This window comes from Phocoena sinus, chromosome 16, assembly GCF_008692025.1.
Source record: "Phocoena sinus isolate mPhoSin1 chromosome 16, mPhoSin1.pri, whole genome shotgun sequence".
NCBI classification, from domain to species: Eukaryota; Metazoa; Chordata; class Mammalia; order Artiodactyla; family Phocoenidae; genus Phocoena; species Phocoena sinus.
The window spans coordinates 20,722,036-20,742,526 of NC_045778.1; the positions used below are offsets into that span (position 1 = coordinate 20,722,036).

Sequence of the window (20,491 nt, forward strand, 5' to 3'; positions counted from 1 at the left end):
AACAAATATACCATTTAATTTTCTGGTGAACCTAAAAATGCTGTAAAAAATAAAGTCTACTTTAAAAAAATAAAACAGGGTTGTTCCCTGAGAACAACCAGATGATGAACCTTAACAGACAAAAACTAAAATAATTTTCTTAAAGATGCTCAAATAACAAAAGGAAGACATGGAAATAGTCAAGAAAATATATGAAGAAAATGGAAATACCAATAAAAAAATAGAAAACCTAAAAACACACCAAAAGGAAGTTCTGGAGATGAAAAATACATTAACTAAAATAAAAAACTCACTGGAGGGATTCAAAGGCAGATTTGAGCAGAAAGAAAAAAGAATACAGGAACTTGAACATAAAACAATTGAAATTATTAAGTCTCAGGAAAAGAAAGAAAAAAGACTAAACAAAAGTAAAGAGAACCTAAGGGACCTAAGGGACATCATCAAGTGGACGAACATAGGCACTGTGGGACGTTCCAGAAGGTAAAAAGATCATCTGAAGAAATAATAACCAAAAAATACCCAAACTTGGACATAAACATCAAGAAACTCCAAGTAGGATGAACTGAAAGAGACCATACTGAGACACATTACAATCACACTGTCGAAAGACAAAGAAACCTGAATGAAGCAAGAGAGAAGTGACTTGTCACATACAAGGGATCCTCAATAGGATTATCAGTAGACTTCTCAGCAGAAACTTTGCAGGTCAGAAGGCAGTGGGCTTATACATTCAAACTGCTGAAAGAAAAAACCTGTCAACAAAGAACCTTATATCTGACAAAACTGTCCTTCAAAAGTGAGAAAGAAATTAAGACATTTACAGATAAAAGCTCAGGGAGTTTATCACCAGACCTGCCCTTTAAGAAATACTAAAAGGAATCCTACAGGTTGAAATGAAAGGACACTAGACAGTAACTTGAAGCTGTATGAAAAAATAAAGATCTCAGTAAAGGTAAATATATGGGTGATTATAAAAGCTAGTATTATTGTAATTTTGTGTTTTTTTTTCCTCCAAATTTTGTTTTCTACAGAATTTAAGAGACTAATGCATAAAATTATTAATTTATGTTTTCTGACACACAATGTATACAAAAGTTATCTTGTGACACCAATAACTGAAATGGGGTGGGGACAGAGCTATATAGGAACAAAGTTTTGTATATTATTGAAGTTGACCTAGTATAAATTTGAGTTAGAGTGTTAATAACTTTAGGATATTAAATGTAATCCCCATGGTAACCACAAAAAGATAGCTATAGAATATACAGAAAAGGAAATGAGAGGAAACTAAAACATTTCACTGCAAAAAATAAACTAAACACAGAAGAAGGCAATAATGTAGAAAATCAGGGACAAAAAAAAGTGTGAGGCATAGAGAAAGCAAATAGATAAAAGATATACAATGAAAACTACAAAATATTACTGAAAGAAAGTAAATAAATGGAAAGACATCCCACATTCATGGCTTGAAAGACTTAAAATTGTTAAGACATCAATACTTCTGAAAGTGATCTACCAACTCAATGCAATCCCTATCAAATCATGGAAATGCAAATTAAAATCATGATTAACTACCACTATATATCCAAGAGATTAGCAAAAATTTAAAAGTCTAACAATACCAAATGGTGAAAAGGACACAGGAATTCTTATACAATAATGATGGGAAGGTAAACTGGTATAACCATTCTGGTAAATAGGGTGACATTAACCTGCAAAACTCAAATTCAGTATACTCTCTGGCCCAGAAATTCCATTCTAGGTATATACTTTAGAAATATTAAAGTTTATGTATATTACATAATAAATGTTCAAAGCAACATTATTTGTAATTGCCAAAAACTGGAAATACCCAAATGCCCATGACTGAGAAAATAATTATATATGCATATAATTGAGTAAAACACAGCAATAAGACCTAACGACGGAGAACCATAGCTATACACATATGGATAATCATATAGCATGATGTTAAAAAAAGAAAAAAGTCACCAAAGGCTACCTACAGTGTAATTCTGTGTACTTGAATTAATATTGGAAAACTTAACTATATTGTATAAAGATACATACTAGCTGGAAAACTAAGCTAAGTGGTCAAAACTGAGTTAGTCAAGCAAAGGATATTTTGCCTCTGCGGAATCCACCAAAATTTAATCCATCAAAGATGAAGCTCAGTTACAAAGCTCTGATTCCTATCTACTCCCAACAACTGGGAATCAGGAGATCAGTAGTCCAATTCAACTTTCACCACTAACTAATCTTATGTCTTAAGTAATTAATTGGTCAATTTCTTCATTCTTTAAAGAAAAAAAAGGTGGAAAAGGAAAAAGGACGATCTATAGTTTCCCTTCAAGTGTGATGTTACATACGATAAATTATATTTACTTAATGTTATATACAGTATTACATTTACCTTATTAATATCTTGCCTCAGATAAATTTGTTTCAAATAGAGAAAGGTAAAATAATCAGTATAAAAGAAGTTTCTCCTCTTACTATGATTCCTTAGCAGCAAATCAGGCAGGTAGAAGATAATGGTTTTTTGTTTTAGATTACTAGATTCCTGAACAATTCATTTTAAAAATCTCCACTTTCAGTTGGAACTACCATATTACAGTAATTTGCAAAAATGACTAACACAAAGGGAAAGAGGAGAGGCACCACTATATCTTATCGAGGCATTCCAGAAAACATGAAGTTCCTCCTTTGGCCACAACACATGCAAATCTACAAGAAACTATGCGATACTGTAAACATCAAGGAAATGACACTGTTCAAAAAGAAATGCCCCACAAATGTTACCAAGGTAAAACTGGAAGAGTCTACAATGTTACCCTGCATGCTATTGGCACTGTTGTAAACAAACAAGTTAAGGGCAAGATTCTTCTTGCCAAGAGAATTAATGTACATATGAAGCATATTCAGCACCCTGATAGCTTCCTGAAACATATGAAGAAAAATGATCAGGAAAAAAAAAAATGTACCCCAATGTTCATTGCAGCACTATTCACAATAGCCAGGACAAGGAAGCAACCTAAATGTCCACTGACAGATAAATGGATAAAGAAGATGTGGTACATATATACGGTGGAATATTACTCAGCCATAAAAAGGGACAAAACTGGGTCATTAAAAAAAAAAAAAAAAAAACTGGGTCATTTGTAGAGACATGGATGGACCTAAAGTCTGTCATACAGAGTGAAGTCAGAAAAACAAATTCGTATGTTAACGCATATATGTGGAATCTAGAAAAATGGTACAGATTATCCTATTTGCAGGGTAGGAATAGAGACACAGATGTAGAGAATGGGAGGGTGGACACAGTGGGGGAAAGGGAGTGTGGAATGAATTAGGAGATTAGGATTCACATATATACACTACCATGTACAAAACAGATAGCTAGTGGGAACCTGCTGTATAGCACAGGGAGCTCAGCTCAGTGTGATGACCTAGATGGGTGGGATGGGGGGTGGGATGGGGGGTGGGGTGGGAGGGAGGTCCAAGAGGGAAGGGATATATGTATATATATAGCTGATTCACTTTGTTGTACAGCAGAAAGTAACAACATGGTAAAACAATTATACTCCAATTTAAAAAAGAAAGAAAGAAAAAAAAACAAAGGAAGCCAAACAGAAAGGCACTCAGGTTCAAATGAAGTGCCAGCCTGTTCCACCACAGAAGCACACTTTGTGAGAACCAATGGAAAGGGGCCTAAGCTGCTAGAAGCCATTCCCTATTAATTCATGGCATAATAGATTAAAAAAAAAAAAAAAAAAAAGACCCCTGGACTGTTAAAAAAAAATCCTAAATAATTGGGCTATAGATGAAAATACTCTTTTCTAAAACTGCTTACCTTCCACAAGCAATCTGAGTGACAATGCTTCCCATAAGTTCAAACACTTTCCTTGGGTTTATTTCATGACTGGTAGAGTTATGACCCAACTGACCATACCCTCCAGCTCCGAAAGTAAACACTCCACCTTCCTAAAAAAAACAAAAACAAAACCCTTTGTCATTAGAAAGCCTGATAAAAGAAAATAATCTTCAGGAAAATAAGTTAATCTTTAATATGGAGTCAAATTTTCTCTTCTATTGTCTTCACAATTTAACAGATGATAAGATAGTCAAGATACCTTGACTTTTCAAGGTAAAATGTCTTAAATCTAAGAGTTCCAGGCTGATATGGCTTATTATTTTCACATACTTTAAAAGTATTTAACTATGTTCTCATCATTATAAAGTCATCATTAAAGAGATACTAATGATTATTTTTTGCATCGCCTTTTACTATCATTATAGTCTTGTTGAATCAAAAGTACACACCTATAAAATTTCACAAAACCTAAAAATGGTATCATTTTCAGTTTCCAAAGTAGCTCTGCAAAAAAAGAGTGTATGTAACCAGAGAGTGTACTAATATAGCTATTCTTAGCATAAATGGTCTTAGCATAAAATATAAATGGTCTTTAAAATATTTATCATAAAAATGCATAACAGGATTAAAGGTTATGTTTTTAAAAGTAATTCATGATATTTTAACACAAGCACAGTTAGTACTTTTCAATTCAACTGCTTTTCTTCATAGTTGCAGCTATGTGTACAAATTTATGCTACTAAATGATGAAAGCAGGATATAAGTATTTATACAGATTACTATGTAAGGAAATTGATTTTTCTGTTTAAAATTTTTTTATCATGGGAAATTTAAACAAATGCACAAAAGACATATATACATATATGTATTTATCTATATATGAATGATCACATAACATCACTCAGTTTCAAATGGCAAAACTCAGATAATCCTGTTTCATTGATGCCCGTCCCACTTCCCTTTTAGGGGGGTACTTTAAAGCAAAAAAAGTACTGGAGTACTTTAAAGTACACTGTGGTCAACAAATCATTTCACATATAAATGCATATGTATCTTCAATGGCATATACCTCTAACGGATAAAAATATATGACACAATACTATTATCACACAAAAAGTATTAATTTCCTTTTTTTGGACAGAAATAGCAAGTGTTTTTTATTTCTTATGTTTTTTCCAGTTTTATTGATATCATTGACTTGACATAAAATTGTATATAAAGGGCACAACATGACTTGACATACATATACTCTGTGAAATTATTACCAGTCAAGTTAATTAACACTTCCAAACCTCATATAATCCTTCTTGTGTGTGTGTGAGAAAGCTTCAGATCTACTCTTAGCAGATTTCAAGCATAGAATACTGTATCGTCAATTACAGTCACCATGCTATACATTAGATCCTCAGAATTTAATAATCTTGTAACAGAAAGTTTGTACCCTTTGACCACATATCCCCATTTCCCTCACCCCCTACACCCTGGCAACCACCATTCTACTCTTTGTTTCTATGAATTTGACTTTCTGTCCCCACCCCACTTTTTTTTTTTTTTTTTTTTTTTTAACAATGCCACATATAAGTGATACCATTTAGTGTTTGTCTTTGCCTGGCTTATTTCACTTACCATAATGCCCTTGAGGTTCATATATGTTGTCACAAATGAAAGGATTTCCCCTTTTTATGGCTGAATAATATTCCAGTGTGTGTGTGTGTGCGCGCGCGCGCACATATGCACACAGACATGTACACATTTCCTTTATCCACTCATTTAGCAAGGGACACTTAGGTTAAGTATCTTGGCTATTGTGAATAATGCTTCAAAAAACATGAGAATGTATTTACCTCTCTGAGACCCTGTTTTCATTTCCTTCAGAAATACATCCAAAAGTGGAATTGCTGGGTCCTACAGTAGTTCTATTTTTAAGTTTTTGAGGAAGCTTCATATTGTTTTCCCTAATGGCCGTACCAATTTATATTCCCACCAGCAGTATACAGGGCTCCCCTTTCCTCCATATACTTGTCCTTTTTTAAAAAAATTATAGCAATCCTAACAGATGTGAGGTGATATCTCATTGTGGTCTTGATCTGTATTTTCCTGATGATTGTGATATTGACATTGAGCACCCTTTTCATGTACCTTTTGGTCATTTGTATATCTACTCTGGAAAAATGTCTATTCTGGCCCTTTGCCCATTTTAAATTTACATTGTTTTTCAGCCATGAGTTACGTGAGTTCCTTATATAGTTTAAGTATTAACCCCTAATCAGATATATGATTTACAAGTATTTTCTCTCATTCCACAGGATGACTTTTAATTTTGTTGACTGTTTTCTTTGCTGTGCAGAAGCTTTTAGTTTACTTTTGCTTTTGTTACCCGTGCGCTTTTGGTGTCACATCCAAAAAATGCCTACCAAGACTAATGTCAAGGAACTTTCCCATGTTTTCTCCTAGAAGTTTTACAGTTTCAGGTCTTACATTTAAGTCTTTACTCCATTTGAGCTACATTTTGTGAGTGGTGTGAATTAGAAGTCCAGTTTTTGCATATGGATATCCATATTTCCCAGCATCATTTATTGAAGAGGCTATCCTTTTCCACTGTGTGCTCTTGGCACCGTATCCATGATTAATTGCATTTATTTCTGGGCGATCTATTCTGTTTGGCTGGTATATGTGTCTGCTTTTATGCCAGTATCATACTGCTTTGATTACTACAGCTTTGTAATATAGTTTAAAATCAGAAACTGTTATGCCTTCACTTCATTGTTCTTTCTCAAGACTGCTTTGGCTATTCTGAGTCTTTTGTGGTTCTATATGAATTTTAAGATTGTTCTATTTCTGTGAAAAATGTCATTGGAATCTGGATAGAGATTGCATTGAATCTGTAGCTCACTTTGAGCAGTATGGATATTTTAACAATATTACTTCTTCCAATCCAAGAACATGAGATATCTTTCCAATTATTTCTGTTTTCTTCAGTTTCTTTCATTGATGTCTCATACAGTTTTCAGTGTACAGGTCTTTCATCTGCTTGGCTCACCTTTATTACTAAGCATTACGGGGTTTTTTATTGTTTGTTTGGGTTTTTTTGCGGTACGCGGGCCTCTCACTGTTGTGGCCTCTCCCATTGAGGAGCACAGGCTCCAGACTGCAGGCTCAGCGGCCATGGCTCACAGGCCCAGCTGCTCCACGGCATGTGGGATCTTCCCAGACTGGGGCACGAACCCGTGTCCCCTGCATCGGCAGGCGGACTCTCAACCACTGCGCCACCAGGGAAGCCCAGCATTACGTTTTTGATACTATTGTAAATGGGACTACTGCTTCATTTCTCTTTCAGACAGTTTGTTTTCAGTGTATAAAAACACAACTGATCCTTTAAAAAATATTTACTTGCTTATTTGTTTGCGTCAGGCCTTAGTTGTGGCACGCAGGATCTTCATTGTCATCTGTGGGATCTTTGTTGCAGCATGTGGGATCTTTAGTTGCGGAACGCAAACTTCTTAGTTGCAGCATGTGGGATCTAGTTCCCTGACCAGGGATCAAACCTGGGCCACCTGCATTAGGAGCATGGAGTCTTAGCCAATGGACCACAAAGGAAGTCCCGCAACTGATTTTTTTTTTTTTGGCTGTGTTGGGTCTTCATTGTTGTGTGTGGGCTTTCTCTAGTTGAGGCGACCGGGGGCTACTCTTCATCGTGGTGCGTGGGCTTCTCACTGCAGTGGTTTCTCTTGTTGCGGAGCACGGGCTCTAGGTGTGTGGGCTTCAGTAGTTGTGGTATGTAGGCTCAGTAGTTGTGGCTCATGGGCTCTAGCGCACAGGCTCAGTAGTTGTGGCGCACAGGCTTAGCTGCTCTGCAGCACATGGCATCTTCCCAGACCAGGGCTCAAACCTGTGTCCCCTGCATTGGCAGGCGGATTCTCAACCACTGAGCCACCAGGGAAGCACCCCCACAACTGATTTTTATATGTTAATTTGTATCCTACAACTTCACTGTATTTATTGGTTCTAACAGATTTTTTGAGGAGTCTTTAGGGTTTTCTATATAAAATATCAAGACATCTGCAAAGAGACAATTTTAGTTTTTCCTTTCTAATTTGGATGCCTTTAATTTCTTTCTCTTGACTAACTGCTGTGGCTAGGACTCCCAGTATTATCTTGAATAGCAGTGGTCAGAGTGGGCATCCTGTCTTGTTCCTGATCTTAAAGGAAAAGCTTTCAAATTTTCACCATTAAGTATTATGTTAGTGGTGGGTTTGTCATAGATGGCCTTTATTATGTTGAGGCATGTTCCCTCCATATTCACTTTGACAGTTTTTATCATAAAAAGATGCTCAATTTTGTCAAATGCTTTTCTTGTATCTACTAAGATGATAATATGATTTGTATCCTTCATTCTGTTAATGTGGTGTATAACACTGATTTGTAAATGCTGAACCATCCTTGCATCCCAGGGATAAATCCCACTTGATCACTGGCTATATAATCATTTAAGTGTACTGTTGAATTTAGTTTGCTAGTATTGAGTAGTTCTGCATCTACATTCATCAAGGATGTTGGCTTGTAATTTACTCTCCTCGCAGTGTCTTTCTATGTCTTTGGTATCAGGATGGTGCCGGCCTTATAAAATAAGTTTGGAAGTGTTCCCTCCTCTTCTGTTTTTCAGAGGAGTTTGAGATTGACTGGTGTTAATTATTTTTTAAATAGTAGAATTCACCATCCAGTGAATGAGCTTCTCTTTGTTGGGAGATTTTTGAAGACATCCAGTCCTGTGCTTTTCTTTGTTGGGAGACTTTTGACTACTGATTCAATCTCCTTACTCATCAGAGGTATTTTCAGATTTTGTTTCTTTATGATTCAGTTTTGGCAGTTAGTATGCTTCTGGAATGTATCCATTTCATCTAGGTTATGTGATAAATTTGTTGGTGTATAATTATTGATAGTAGTCTCTTATGAACCTTTGTATTTCTGCATTATCAGCTGTAATGTCTCCTCCCGGTCTGATTTTATTTGAGTCTTTTCTTCTTAGTCTAGCTAAAGATTTGTCCATTAAAAAAAATCTTTTCAGAAAAACAGCTCTTAGGTGTGTTGTTCTTCTCTGATGTTTTTCTAATCTCTATTTCATTTATTTCTGCTCTGATCTTTGTAATTCCCTTCCTTCTGCTAACTTTGGACTTAGTATGTTGTTTTTCCTAGTTCCTTGAGGTATAAAATTAAGCTGTTTATTTGCAATCTTTTTTCTTATTGTAGGTGTTTATTGCTATAAACTTCCCTATTAGAGCTGCTTTTGCTGCTTCCCATAAGTTTTGTCGTGTTCCCATTTTCATTTCTCAAGATATTTTAAAATTTCCCTTTTATTTCTTCTATGACCCAATGATTATTCACAAGTGTACTTTTTTTTTTTTTTGCGGTACGTGGGCCTCTCCCATTGCGGAGCACAGGCTCTGGACGCGCAGGCTCAGCAGCCATGGCTCACAGGCCCAGCCACTCCGCAGCATGTGGGATCTTCCCGGACCGGGGCATGAACCCGTGTCCCCTGCATCGGCAGGCGGACTTTCAACCACTGCGCCACCAGGGAAGCCCAGAGTGTACTTTTTAATTTCCACATATTTGTGAATTTTCTGGCTTTCCTCCTGTTAATGATTCCTAGTTTCATACTACTATGGTTGGAAAACATACATGATATTATTTCAATCGTCTTATATTTGTTAAGACGTGTTTTTGACCTAGCATGATCTCTCCTGCAGAATGTTCCACTGTTTGCTTGAGAAGAATGTATCTCCTGCTACTCTTGGATACAATGTTCTGTATATGTTTGTTAGGTCCATTTGATATAAACTGTACTTCAAGTCAAATATTCCTTACTGATTTTCTGTCAGGATGATCCAGTCTCTGTTGAAAGTGGGGTACTTAAGTCTCCTACTGTTATTGTGTTGCTGTCTATTTCTGCCTTCAGATCTGTTAATACTTGTTAATATTTGCTGTGCTGGGAACATATATAGGTACAATTGTTATATGTTCTTGAGGAATGGACCCCGTTAATATTTCTTTAATATTATTTAATATAGAGATCATATTTAAACTTTCTTGATTAGTATTTTATTACACCATGTCAGAAAGCATATGTCTGATAGGTAAAGTTAAAAATAAGTAAGTGGGACAGTGTGTTTCAGCCTAATCTATACCCATTAAGCTTAACGATGATCTTTGCCTAGATCCATTATTTCATTAGGGAATATGAAATGGAGATTTTTCTAATCTTATTATTTCTTCTAAGTTTATTAGTCAAAATTCTTCTATAGAGAAGTTAACTCATCAACTATTGAGCTATTATAAAATACAATCTGCAATTAAGAGGTAGAAGAAATGCTTCTTTCTCATTTACAGATTTTTAGAAAAATAAGTTGTTGCCCTAGCAACCTCCAAAGATAAGCAATGAAGTTTGCTTTGTGCTGATTTGGGTAAGAAGACGATCATTATGAAGTCACAGATTTTTATATATTTGGTATCTTTCCATTTATTGCAGACATTATTTATTTTTGTTAACCACTGAAAACTCCTCCAAGTTGTCCTTGTGACATGATCTTAGTAGTCTTTGTTTTTGTGACACAAAATACTCAAGGCTATTTTCATACTTTTTTTTTTGGTCCCAGGTATGAGATCAGGCTCTTCTCTAAGAAGCCCTGGTTCTTTTTAGTATAGAGTCTACAACAATCAAAGGATGTTCATTGCTTCCAGATTACAAATATTTAGTTATTTCTAGAACCTTTTGGTGGTCATAGCAAAAAACAACAACAAACCACACACCAAAAAACCAAACAAAAACCAAACCAAACAAACTTATTTTAGAAGGAGAAAAATAAGAATTCACACTGATACTTGTGATTCAAAGCAAAGATTACAGGGTTTTAATTGCTACCATTTTATATCTCCTTTCTCTTAAGCTGAAAATCATAGTTTATAATGAGAGTAATACAAATACTTAATTGCTTTATCTTATTCTACATACAATATACTGAAAATAAATGCTGCCAATTTTACTACTAACAATAAGACTACAGAATGCAGTTTAAGACCTCTTTGTGAATTTGGTTTATCTTCAGGCTATTTGCCATCAGTGATGCACAACAAAATACTATACTTTAAAATGCCCTAAAAGAATTCTTCTTTCTGTATTTGTGCCACTTGTAATTTTGAACAATTCTTTTAACATATAAGCTTTTTAATTATGTGTAACAGTTTCTAGGTTCCAAAGTCAAACCTATAAGGCAAGGCTCATTTGGTCTACCTATTAATTCTTTTCAAATATAAATAACATGTACCTTCTTCTTTTTCCTTAACAATAATATATCCTGACAATCGTTCCACAACATAATATAGAGATCTTCCTCATTCTGTTTTACAGGGCATGGTACCACACAGTGGAGTTACCATAGTTTACTGAATTAGACTGCTACTGATGGGAATCTGGATTTCTTCTCTTCTTTTGTTATTAAAATACTGCCACCATAAATGGCCTTGTGTATACATAACTTAGTACCTTTGGAACAGATTCTTAAAATTACTAAGGGACTGATAAGTCAAAAGGTATATGCATATGTGATTTGCATAAAGAATTTGTAAAAGAACTTGAAAAATACTGACATCATTATGGTAGTGTCCTCATATCCATTAACATGCATGTCTTTCCATTTATTCTGATTTTTAAAATCTGTTTTAAAAGTTTTCCTAATGTTTGTTTTGCACAAGGAAACTGCTTTGTAAAGCAATACTAATCTATTTGCAAGAAGCTCTTCCAGAAAAGCAAAAGACATTGATATAGAACTATATTCTAACTTTAAACAAGGAACAATAAAATATTTTACTTTTGAAATATTTAAAACTATCTGATTTTGTTAAAAATAATATATACCAAGAATTCCAGTGAACAAGTATCACCAGCTACTGTTTTGAGAGAGAAATACAGAAGATTAATAGAATTAGCATTTTTAGAAAACTCAATAAAGAGAAATCTTTAGAAATCTTGGGAAAATAAAGAAAGGCTGAATTTGAAAAGCATTAACATGTGACTCTTTCTACCACAAAGTTAGTCCTATGGAAAGATATTATACAAAGTATTTTTTACTATTATCTTCAATACAGCCTTAGTTCTCCTAAATACGAATGATAGAAGAGAATTACTAAAATTTATAACTTGCCGACAGTGATTACATCTGCAATTTGAATGACAAAAAAAATCAATGAAATATGGTAATAAGATCAGTAGGGATAGTAAAACTTCCTTACTCAAAAGCAAGTAATATAAAATTTTTAAAAATTAACTTTTATAACTGGTCATTATAATATTTTTTTAAAGTACCTTTAGTACACTATATTTGATAAGGACTGAGAATAATTCTTCTAAAATTCCCAATGTGGGAGTACATGTGTAGAAATTTTATAAATCTGATTAGAATTTTTTCTTGCCAATTTTATCTACTATGCAGGATATAAAGATAAAAAAGCAAAAACATTAATTTCTAATTTAGCCAATGATAACTTGCCAGTTCCTTTATGTTAACATGACTATAATAAATAATACTGCTGGTAAAGGTTAGTTTAATGTTTTTATTTTCATTTTACTTCTAATTGCTAGAGAACTATACAGTATTGATACTGAACTGGCACATACCCAACTAAGTGAGAGGTCAGAGTTAAAGCCATTAACAAGATTGTGCTGAAAGCCCATTATAACTGCTTGAATAATACCTGGTCTATGGATAATAGAGGGATTCAGTCTCTATTACTTGTTATAAGGCACATGGGAGCTACATTAAAATTAGTCAGAGTTATGCAATATAAATGGGATTGATACACAAAGCACAGCAAGCCTGACAAACTAAAAAGAAATTATTTCATTCACAGTATTATTAAAGCAGTATTTCACATGAAGTTGAAAAATTCAACAATATATATTATCATCACACAAACAGTAGATCACAATTCACATTTCATAACATGAAACAGTTGAAATTTAACGTAAAGTTTTTGAGAACAGATAATAACCTAAGTCCCTTTTTTAAGATAAATTATTTTTTAGACATCAATAACACTCAAGTTTCAAAGTAAATACCATGAAAATATTCACTAATTATGAAATAACTACCATAACTATTAATAAAAAAGTTTTATAGGCGTACAATACCTTGGTTAGTGCAGCAGTGTGATCTTCTCCACAACAAATATAAACTATTTTCTGAGTTCTTAGTGACTTCAGTAAATTAGGAACATACCTATCTGAAAATTCCAACAAGAGACATTAACGAACAGTATTTTTAAAATTAAAAGCTTCTAAAATGTGTTTCCTCTACAGCTTCCTGAACTGTGGAAGACGGTGATAACTAAACAATTTTAACAATTCAATGATTTTGTGGTACAAGCCTACTAAGTTGGGCTCCCACGCCTTTCTAGTCATGCTACTGTGATAAAGGAGAGCTCTAAACTAAGTAACTTAAGTACTAAACTGCCTAAACGCCAATCTGCATAGGACTCCACAATCAAGGAATTTCAAAGCTATCTGACTGCTTCTAGTACATGCACATCATTCTTTATATTCACCTCATGATAATTAAGCTCATAGGATCCTACTTTAAAAAGCCTGAAAATTATACCTTCTGCTATTTTATAGTAGAAAAGAGATATAATGTCCTAATCTGACATATTTTTCTCATGCAAAACAAAATATTTTAAAATTCTGAGAGTATTATTTATCATTACCAGTTGTTACTAGATCAACAACTCACTTTTGTCTAAGTCATTATAATTATGTTGAACTTTATTCAATTAGTTTTTGTATTTCAAATACTGGCATTCAACCTAATATAGCTATGAAAAATCAGTTTCCAAGATCCCAACTTGTTTTAAGCAGTTATAATTCTTTAAAATTCAAAAAGTTTATTTTCAAGACTCTAGCATCACTGTTAACAGTGATTAATTAAATGACTCAGATTTAAATATTTCCTTGAAATACTCAAATAGATGAACACTTCATGTTACTTTTCAGGATAATTTTATAATTTTTTTCCACTGATGGTGGCTGATAATATGATTACCAATTTGAAGTAATGTTTTTCTCAACTTTCTTTTAGTGAACATCCAACATTGAAGATTTTTGTCCAGATATACTTTCTATATTTTATTCTAGAATAAAATAATATTTTTGGCCTTCCCACAATCTCCTAAAAATATTATTATCAAATGGAATTTTAAAATTAACCTCTCATCCCCACCTCAACACCAGGGAAGATTTGGGTACACTTCTCTCTGACATAAGAATCACTGATATATCTCAAAACATCATCTCTTTTTAAAAATATATTTATAAATAATGCAAACCTACCATTTTCATCATTAAGACCTAGTTGACCAAATTTGTTGCGTCCCCATCCAAAGATAGCTCCAGAAAGGGTGAGTACAAAACTATGGGCTCCTCCTGCTGCAACTTGCATGAAAGGGATTCCAAGTAAAGACTTAATCAGTTGTGGTGAAGCTTGCTTTTTACAGTCAATGCCTAAACCCAACTGGCCATATTTATTCTGTCCCCAACAGAAGACTTCACTTGCTGTTAAAACAAGAATCATAAATTACTATTTTTCTCACACAAAAAAAATTTCACTTGAAAATCATCAGTTATTTTGGGATATTCTTCCTCTTTGATGAAAATACATATTCCTCCTTATTAAATTTATTTCTTATATGGAAACAATACTACCTTGAATAATCCATGTTAATACAGTTTTAGTTTGACTTTACTGATGAATGGGTAAGTCACATAACTGGGGATAATTCCATTTCCTGATGTTCCTCAAGAAAGGACCATCTCGTTTTAGTATTCCTCAGGTCTCACTTTTATTCTATGACTTCTCCCAGGAGGTACTCATTCAAGTTCAAGGTTTCAGTTATCAATTATATGCTATCACATTCAAAATTTATCACTAGCCCAGATCTCTCCTCTGAGCAATAAACTCATGTATCCAATTGTTTACCTGACAGCTATACTTCGATATTTGAAAGGTATTTCCAGTTCAACATGCCCTAAACTCAATTCATGACCCCCATCCTACCTCCCATACCTGGACCTCTTCCTCGTGTTCCTCATTCTCAGTAGATAACACCTTAACTGATACAGCAGCACAAACCATAAACACAGGAGTCATCCTTAATACTCCTCTCCTCTCTTACCTTATATACAGATTTTTATCAATCTATCATCAAGTTATATACAGTTTTCTTTCTAAAGAAAAATATGGCGAATAGATCCACTCCTCACCATTTCACCTGGTTCTTGTAATAGTTCTCGTCACATTTGCTCACCCACTGCTACATTTTTTGCAACTTTAAACATCTTTTTACTTATTTTTATTAAATAAATGGCACTAAACTAATAATTGACACACTAATATCTGAGTTTTAAAAATTCATACTATAAAATAGTACACACTTATTAAAAGTAAGCCTCCCTTCAAAACTAGATCTCTGGTTCCTCTCCCAAGAAACAAGCACTCTTACTAACTGCTGATATGTACTTCCAGAAATACTCTATGGACATACCAGCAGACATTTGTATATATACAAAGAGATATAAAAATGTAGATCTGATATATGACAGACACCATTAATAATGGTCTGGATAAGTTTCAAATTAACTGTTCTATAAATTTATGTCTGTGTGTTTATTCCACAATAAATCTCAAATGAGTTGACTCTTTAAAAAAATGTAGATTTGAAATGCTGCTCACCTGAAAAAAACGGAAATCAGTGCTTTCTCACTGCTCTTGAGATAAACACTTTTAACAAGGCTTATAAGGTTCTGTAAAATGTACCTATGTTTCTGAGCTCATTTCATACCAGCCTCTTCCCTCACTTACTATACTCTAGCCATACTCACCTTCCTTTATATTCTCCAATGACCATTTCTCACACACTTGCTGTCTCACACACTCTGCCTAAATCTTTCCCTCACCCTTGTCTAGTTTACTTCTATTGTCTCCCAGCAGAAAGCCTTCCTTGATCTGCCAGATTAAGTTCAGTACCCCTGTTATATTATCTAAATATCCCAAACTTTTTTATTTATACTCTTTTTTCATAGTATGTAAACTATATTGTTATTTGTGTGACTGTACCATAAGGGCTGGTAGTGTACTGCTTACCACTGTTTACTGTACACCCTAATGTGCCTAGTTTGTACTGAGTGATCAAAAAAAAAAATTTTTTTTTCCATTAGATGCATAAGATACTACTAAAACATGAAGCTGAATAAGGGAAAAGAATACCTGTAAGATACGTCAAGATAGAAAAACTGTCCTCATCGGTAAAACCTTTGGGTTTAAATTTATCTTGGATTTACCTACCAAAGTATCAAAAGAGGAGTTGGCAAAGTAACAACAAAGAATACAGGGATGCCAGCCTCCACCCCCTACTTTATTCCTTTGATGGAATAAATCCAAATTCCTTAATATGGCATGTAAGGCCCTTTGTAACAGATTTGTTTTTACTTTAGTCTCAACTGAAGTATGAAAATGTCTCCCATGCTCTCAAAATACCCACGTAAAACTATATTCCGATACTCAAATACACAAAATATTTCCCAGATTCTATGCCTTTACTAGTACTATTACCTTAGCCAATCCTCAACATTTTCCCTAGCTGCTTCACAACCTCTCTAATTCTGAAGAAATTGTAATCATCTTTCAAGACTTGCATCAAATATCAATCCCTTCTTTATTATTACCAATTCTATTGATTGAAACTAATTAAACTTTTTTCCTTATGCCCATCATATTTTACTTTTCCTTTGACCAAAAGTAGTATATATTTTTTCTGCCTCAATTATATTATTTGTATATCTGCCTCTTCTACTAGATGGTACGATCCCTAAAACTTTCTCTTATCCGTATTTCCCTATAGTTCTAGTCTACTGTTTCATTCATAGTAGGCCTTACTAGGCATTTAATAAATTAAAAATAATAATAATGAAGCCACTGGAACTTATTTTTTTAAATAATAAAAAACAAATATATGGCAGGTTCTTTACTAACCCATGTTACAATCCTTAGCTGGCATAGGAAGAAGTCAAATAAAGGTTACAGGATGCTTAGACCTCTCTGTTTCTATTCATAAAAAGTTTACCTGTAAGCGCAAATGAACTTGGGCAAGTTATAAGCTTCCCCAGCTATAAAGGAATAATGTTCGGCAAGCTAAAGAACAATTAGACACAAAAAATCAATTTCATGTCTATATGCTAGTAATAAACGATTTGAAAATGACACCAGAGTAACAAAAAATATCAAATATCTAGGGAAAAATCTAATAAAACGTATATAAGACCTCTCCACAGAAAATGACAAAATACTCTTGAGAAAAATTTAAAAAAGAGATTAAAATAAATGGAGGGATATAGCATGCTCAAGAATTGAAAGACTCAATATTATAAAGGTTCTCCTCAAACTGATTTAGAGGTAATGCAATCCCAATCAAAATTCCAACACTTTAAGTATCTGTGAAAACTGACTAGCTAATTCTAAAATGTATATAGATATGAAAAGGATCAAGAAGAACCAAGACAATCTTTAATAAGAACGAAGTTGGAGGAATTTCAACTCAAAGTATCAAGTAATAAAACTGAAAAGGGGTAAGAAAATAAAAGCAATGCTTACCTTTAGAAAGTGCAAGTGAATGATAGTAGCCACAAGCAACCTGTACTATCTGGATATCCGACAAACTTTTAATATTTCTAAAAAGTAAGAAGAGAGATCAGGATCAGTTAATTCCATTTAACAAATGGATCCTGAATATTATTTATTTATGCGATTTATTGACCACCTACTATGTGCAAGTAGTCTCCTTACCAGCAGTTCCTTACTAGCATGACCTAGCAGTTCATGATATTTTTTCTCATACAGGCCCAATTTACCAAAAATTTATGCTAAAATCAGTAAACAAAATCTAAATATGAAAAAATTAAGAGATATGATGAGAAAACACTTTGAAAGGACAATGTTTAAGCACAGTAAACTATGCTCACAGCTCAGTGCTTTCTTTTTATTTTTTTAATTAATTAATTTATTTATTTATCGATTTATTTTTATTCTTGGCTGCACTGGGTCTTCGTCGCTACATGTGGGCTTTCTCTAGTTGCGGTGAGCAGCGGCCGTTCTTCATTGCAGTGTGCGGGCTTCTTGTTCTGGTGGCTTCTATTGCGGAGCATGGGCTTTAGGCACGCAGACTTCAGTAGTTGTGGCACGTGGGCTCAGTAGTTATGGCTCATGGGCTCTAGAGCGCAGGCTCAGTAGTTGTAGTGCATGGGCTTAGTTGTTCCGCGGCATGTGGGATCTTCCCAGACCAGGGCTCAAATCCATGTCCCCTGCATTGGCAGGTGGATTCTTAACCACTGTGCCACCAGGGAAGCCCCTCAGTGCTTTTATGATGCAGATATTACCATCAAAATGTGAAAAATCTTTAGCTTAAAGTATGAAACTTGGCAATATATTTGTAAAACAAATGTACATGATCCAATTTGTCGAAAATTGGTGTTTGGCCTAGTTTATTATATGTTCTCCTCTGTCAGGTTCCTTAAGAACCAACAAGGATTCCTATCATGTGGTGCTACCAATTCACAAATCATGAAACCTATTCCTTTTGGACTATCCTTTTGCTTTGCATCTAAATCACTGATATTAAATTTAATTCTTTACTAGAGAAATTTAATCAATTCATATGTATTATGATCAGTGATGTGTTCAGTCATATTTCTGCCATCTCATGTTTCTTACTTATATTTTTTATAGTTTCTTTTTTCCCCCGATTTCTGATTTTTCCTTAACTGCAATGTAATTCTAAAGGATTTAAAACATTACAAAAATCAAGAAACTATGTGCATCAACCATCCCAGGTTTTCTTTATGTAGCTCCCCTTCACTTGCTCATTCTGTTTTTCCTGAATGAATGTTTTTAAGAAAAAAGGAGGTGTGGAAATATATTATGTTTCTTATTTCCCTTTACCTGATACTGCCACCTGACCTAATTCTGCCATATGAGAGTCCAGAGCAAGTTCTGACCAGAGTGTCAATACCCATGATTTTCGGGAGGCAGCTTCAGCAAACCAAATTTTGAGTGGGAAAAAAGAGAGTTACTCTAATTCCATATTGTATTAAAAATAATTTTATTTAGTGGATTTATGTCCTACAAAGCTTGAGAGTTGTACTGCTACATTTAGCAGAATCCAACAAGTTAACAGGGTCCAATGTACCTTCAGATTTTCAAATATAGCAAAACGTCTTTTTTTTTTTTTTTTGCAGTTAGCAAAATCAAACACTGGCAATGCAAAAACAGGAATAAAAAATACACGGATACATACAACTGTGCTGAAGTTACTAAACATTTACTGTTACTGCTTATGCATATTAGGCATATCATACACTGACTAGTGAACTGTATTAAATATTTTTAAAAACTAATTGCTCCAAATATCAAGTCCAATTTGCATGACTAAGTAAAATCTTTTAAAATTCTACATTCTCATAGCACCCTATGTTTTTTTCCTTCACAGCATTTATCTCTACTAATTACTGGTGTACTTATTCATTTAATTATTACTATTAGTATACTCTACTAAACAATAAGCTCTGTGAGGATGGACTATTATTATCTTATACCCATGGAATCCCTAGACCTACCATAGTGCCTGGCAAAAAATATGGGGAAAAAAAAAGTATGTGAAGTATCCACTGTTAGAGGATAAGTAAATCTGCAACTTCTTTGAAGCTTTAGTATTAAACTATTCATAAAATTTGCTTCCAAAAGACTTCTAAATTTACACAGCAATTTACAGAAAGTGATTCTCATTACCAAAATATTATCATACGGCTTAGAATATAACATAAACGCTAATTTCTTTAGCCATGTCTGCTACAGAGACAAGTTAAGATATTCTTCTGTGGCATTACTGTTTTAAAGGAAAAAAACCTCTCTTTTTACCTCTATGGAGATTGAATACACTGAAGATTTTGGGGGGGGTGGGGAAGAGAAGAGGATATGCTTTCTTGTTTTGTTTTAAGCTTTCAGGAATTTTAAAAAGAAACAAAAATACTTGTGAATAGTATAACAACTTTACAACATTCCATTTTTCCTAAAGAGACAAATTAGAAAATTCTTAATGCAACAAAATTTTATAGAATTCATCAAAAATAATCCCCAATGAGTAAAAAAGATAATGTAAATGTTTTCTGGTTTTCAATTTTTAAAAGGATTCAAATGCAGTTAACAGGAGAGTAAAATAAGCCAGAATAAATTTTGTAAATAAAAAATATATATACACACATACATGAAGATTCCCAATTAATCAGAACTATGAAAAGAAAATCAGAATTCAGATGTCTAGGGGAAACATTTTATAACTGCTTATAAATTTAAAATAACTCCCTAAAGTTTAGAGTTCTTGTCAAACATTTTAAAATGGCTATGACATTTAAAATTATTCATTGTAAAGAAAAGAATAATTTCGCCCTCCTGTTCTGCCTCCTGACCACACTTGCTGCTCCTCATGTGGTCTATATGATGTGATGTGGCCTCTTCTGTCAGGAAA

At 33.8% G+C, this 20,491-nt stretch overlaps 1 protein-coding gene across 9 annotated transcripts in view; it reads right to left on the reverse strand.

Moving 5' to 3' along the window:
• HERC4 (HECT and RLD domain containing E3 ubiquitin protein ligase 4) overlaps positions 1 to 20,491 on the reverse strand; it is a 134,160-nt gene that overhangs the window by 82,193 nt on the left and 31,476 nt on the right. For all 9 annotated transcript variants that reach the window (XR_004346176.1, XR_004346177.1, XM_032608095.1 and 6 more), the window contains 4 exons: positions 17,566 to 17,642; positions 14,250 to 14,471; positions 13,056 to 13,147; positions 3,854 to 3,984 (listed from right to left, as the gene is read on the reverse strand). Coding sequence is in view for 7 of the 9 variants with exons in the window: in XM_032608095.1 (XP_032463986.1) it covers positions 3,854 to 3,984; positions 13,056 to 13,147; positions 14,250 to 14,471; positions 17,566 to 17,642 (522 nt within the window). In the remaining 2 variants the exon portion in view is untranslated. The remainder of the gene's footprint in view (positions 1 to 3,853; positions 3,985 to 13,055; positions 13,148 to 14,249; positions 14,472 to 17,565; positions 17,643 to 20,491) is intronic.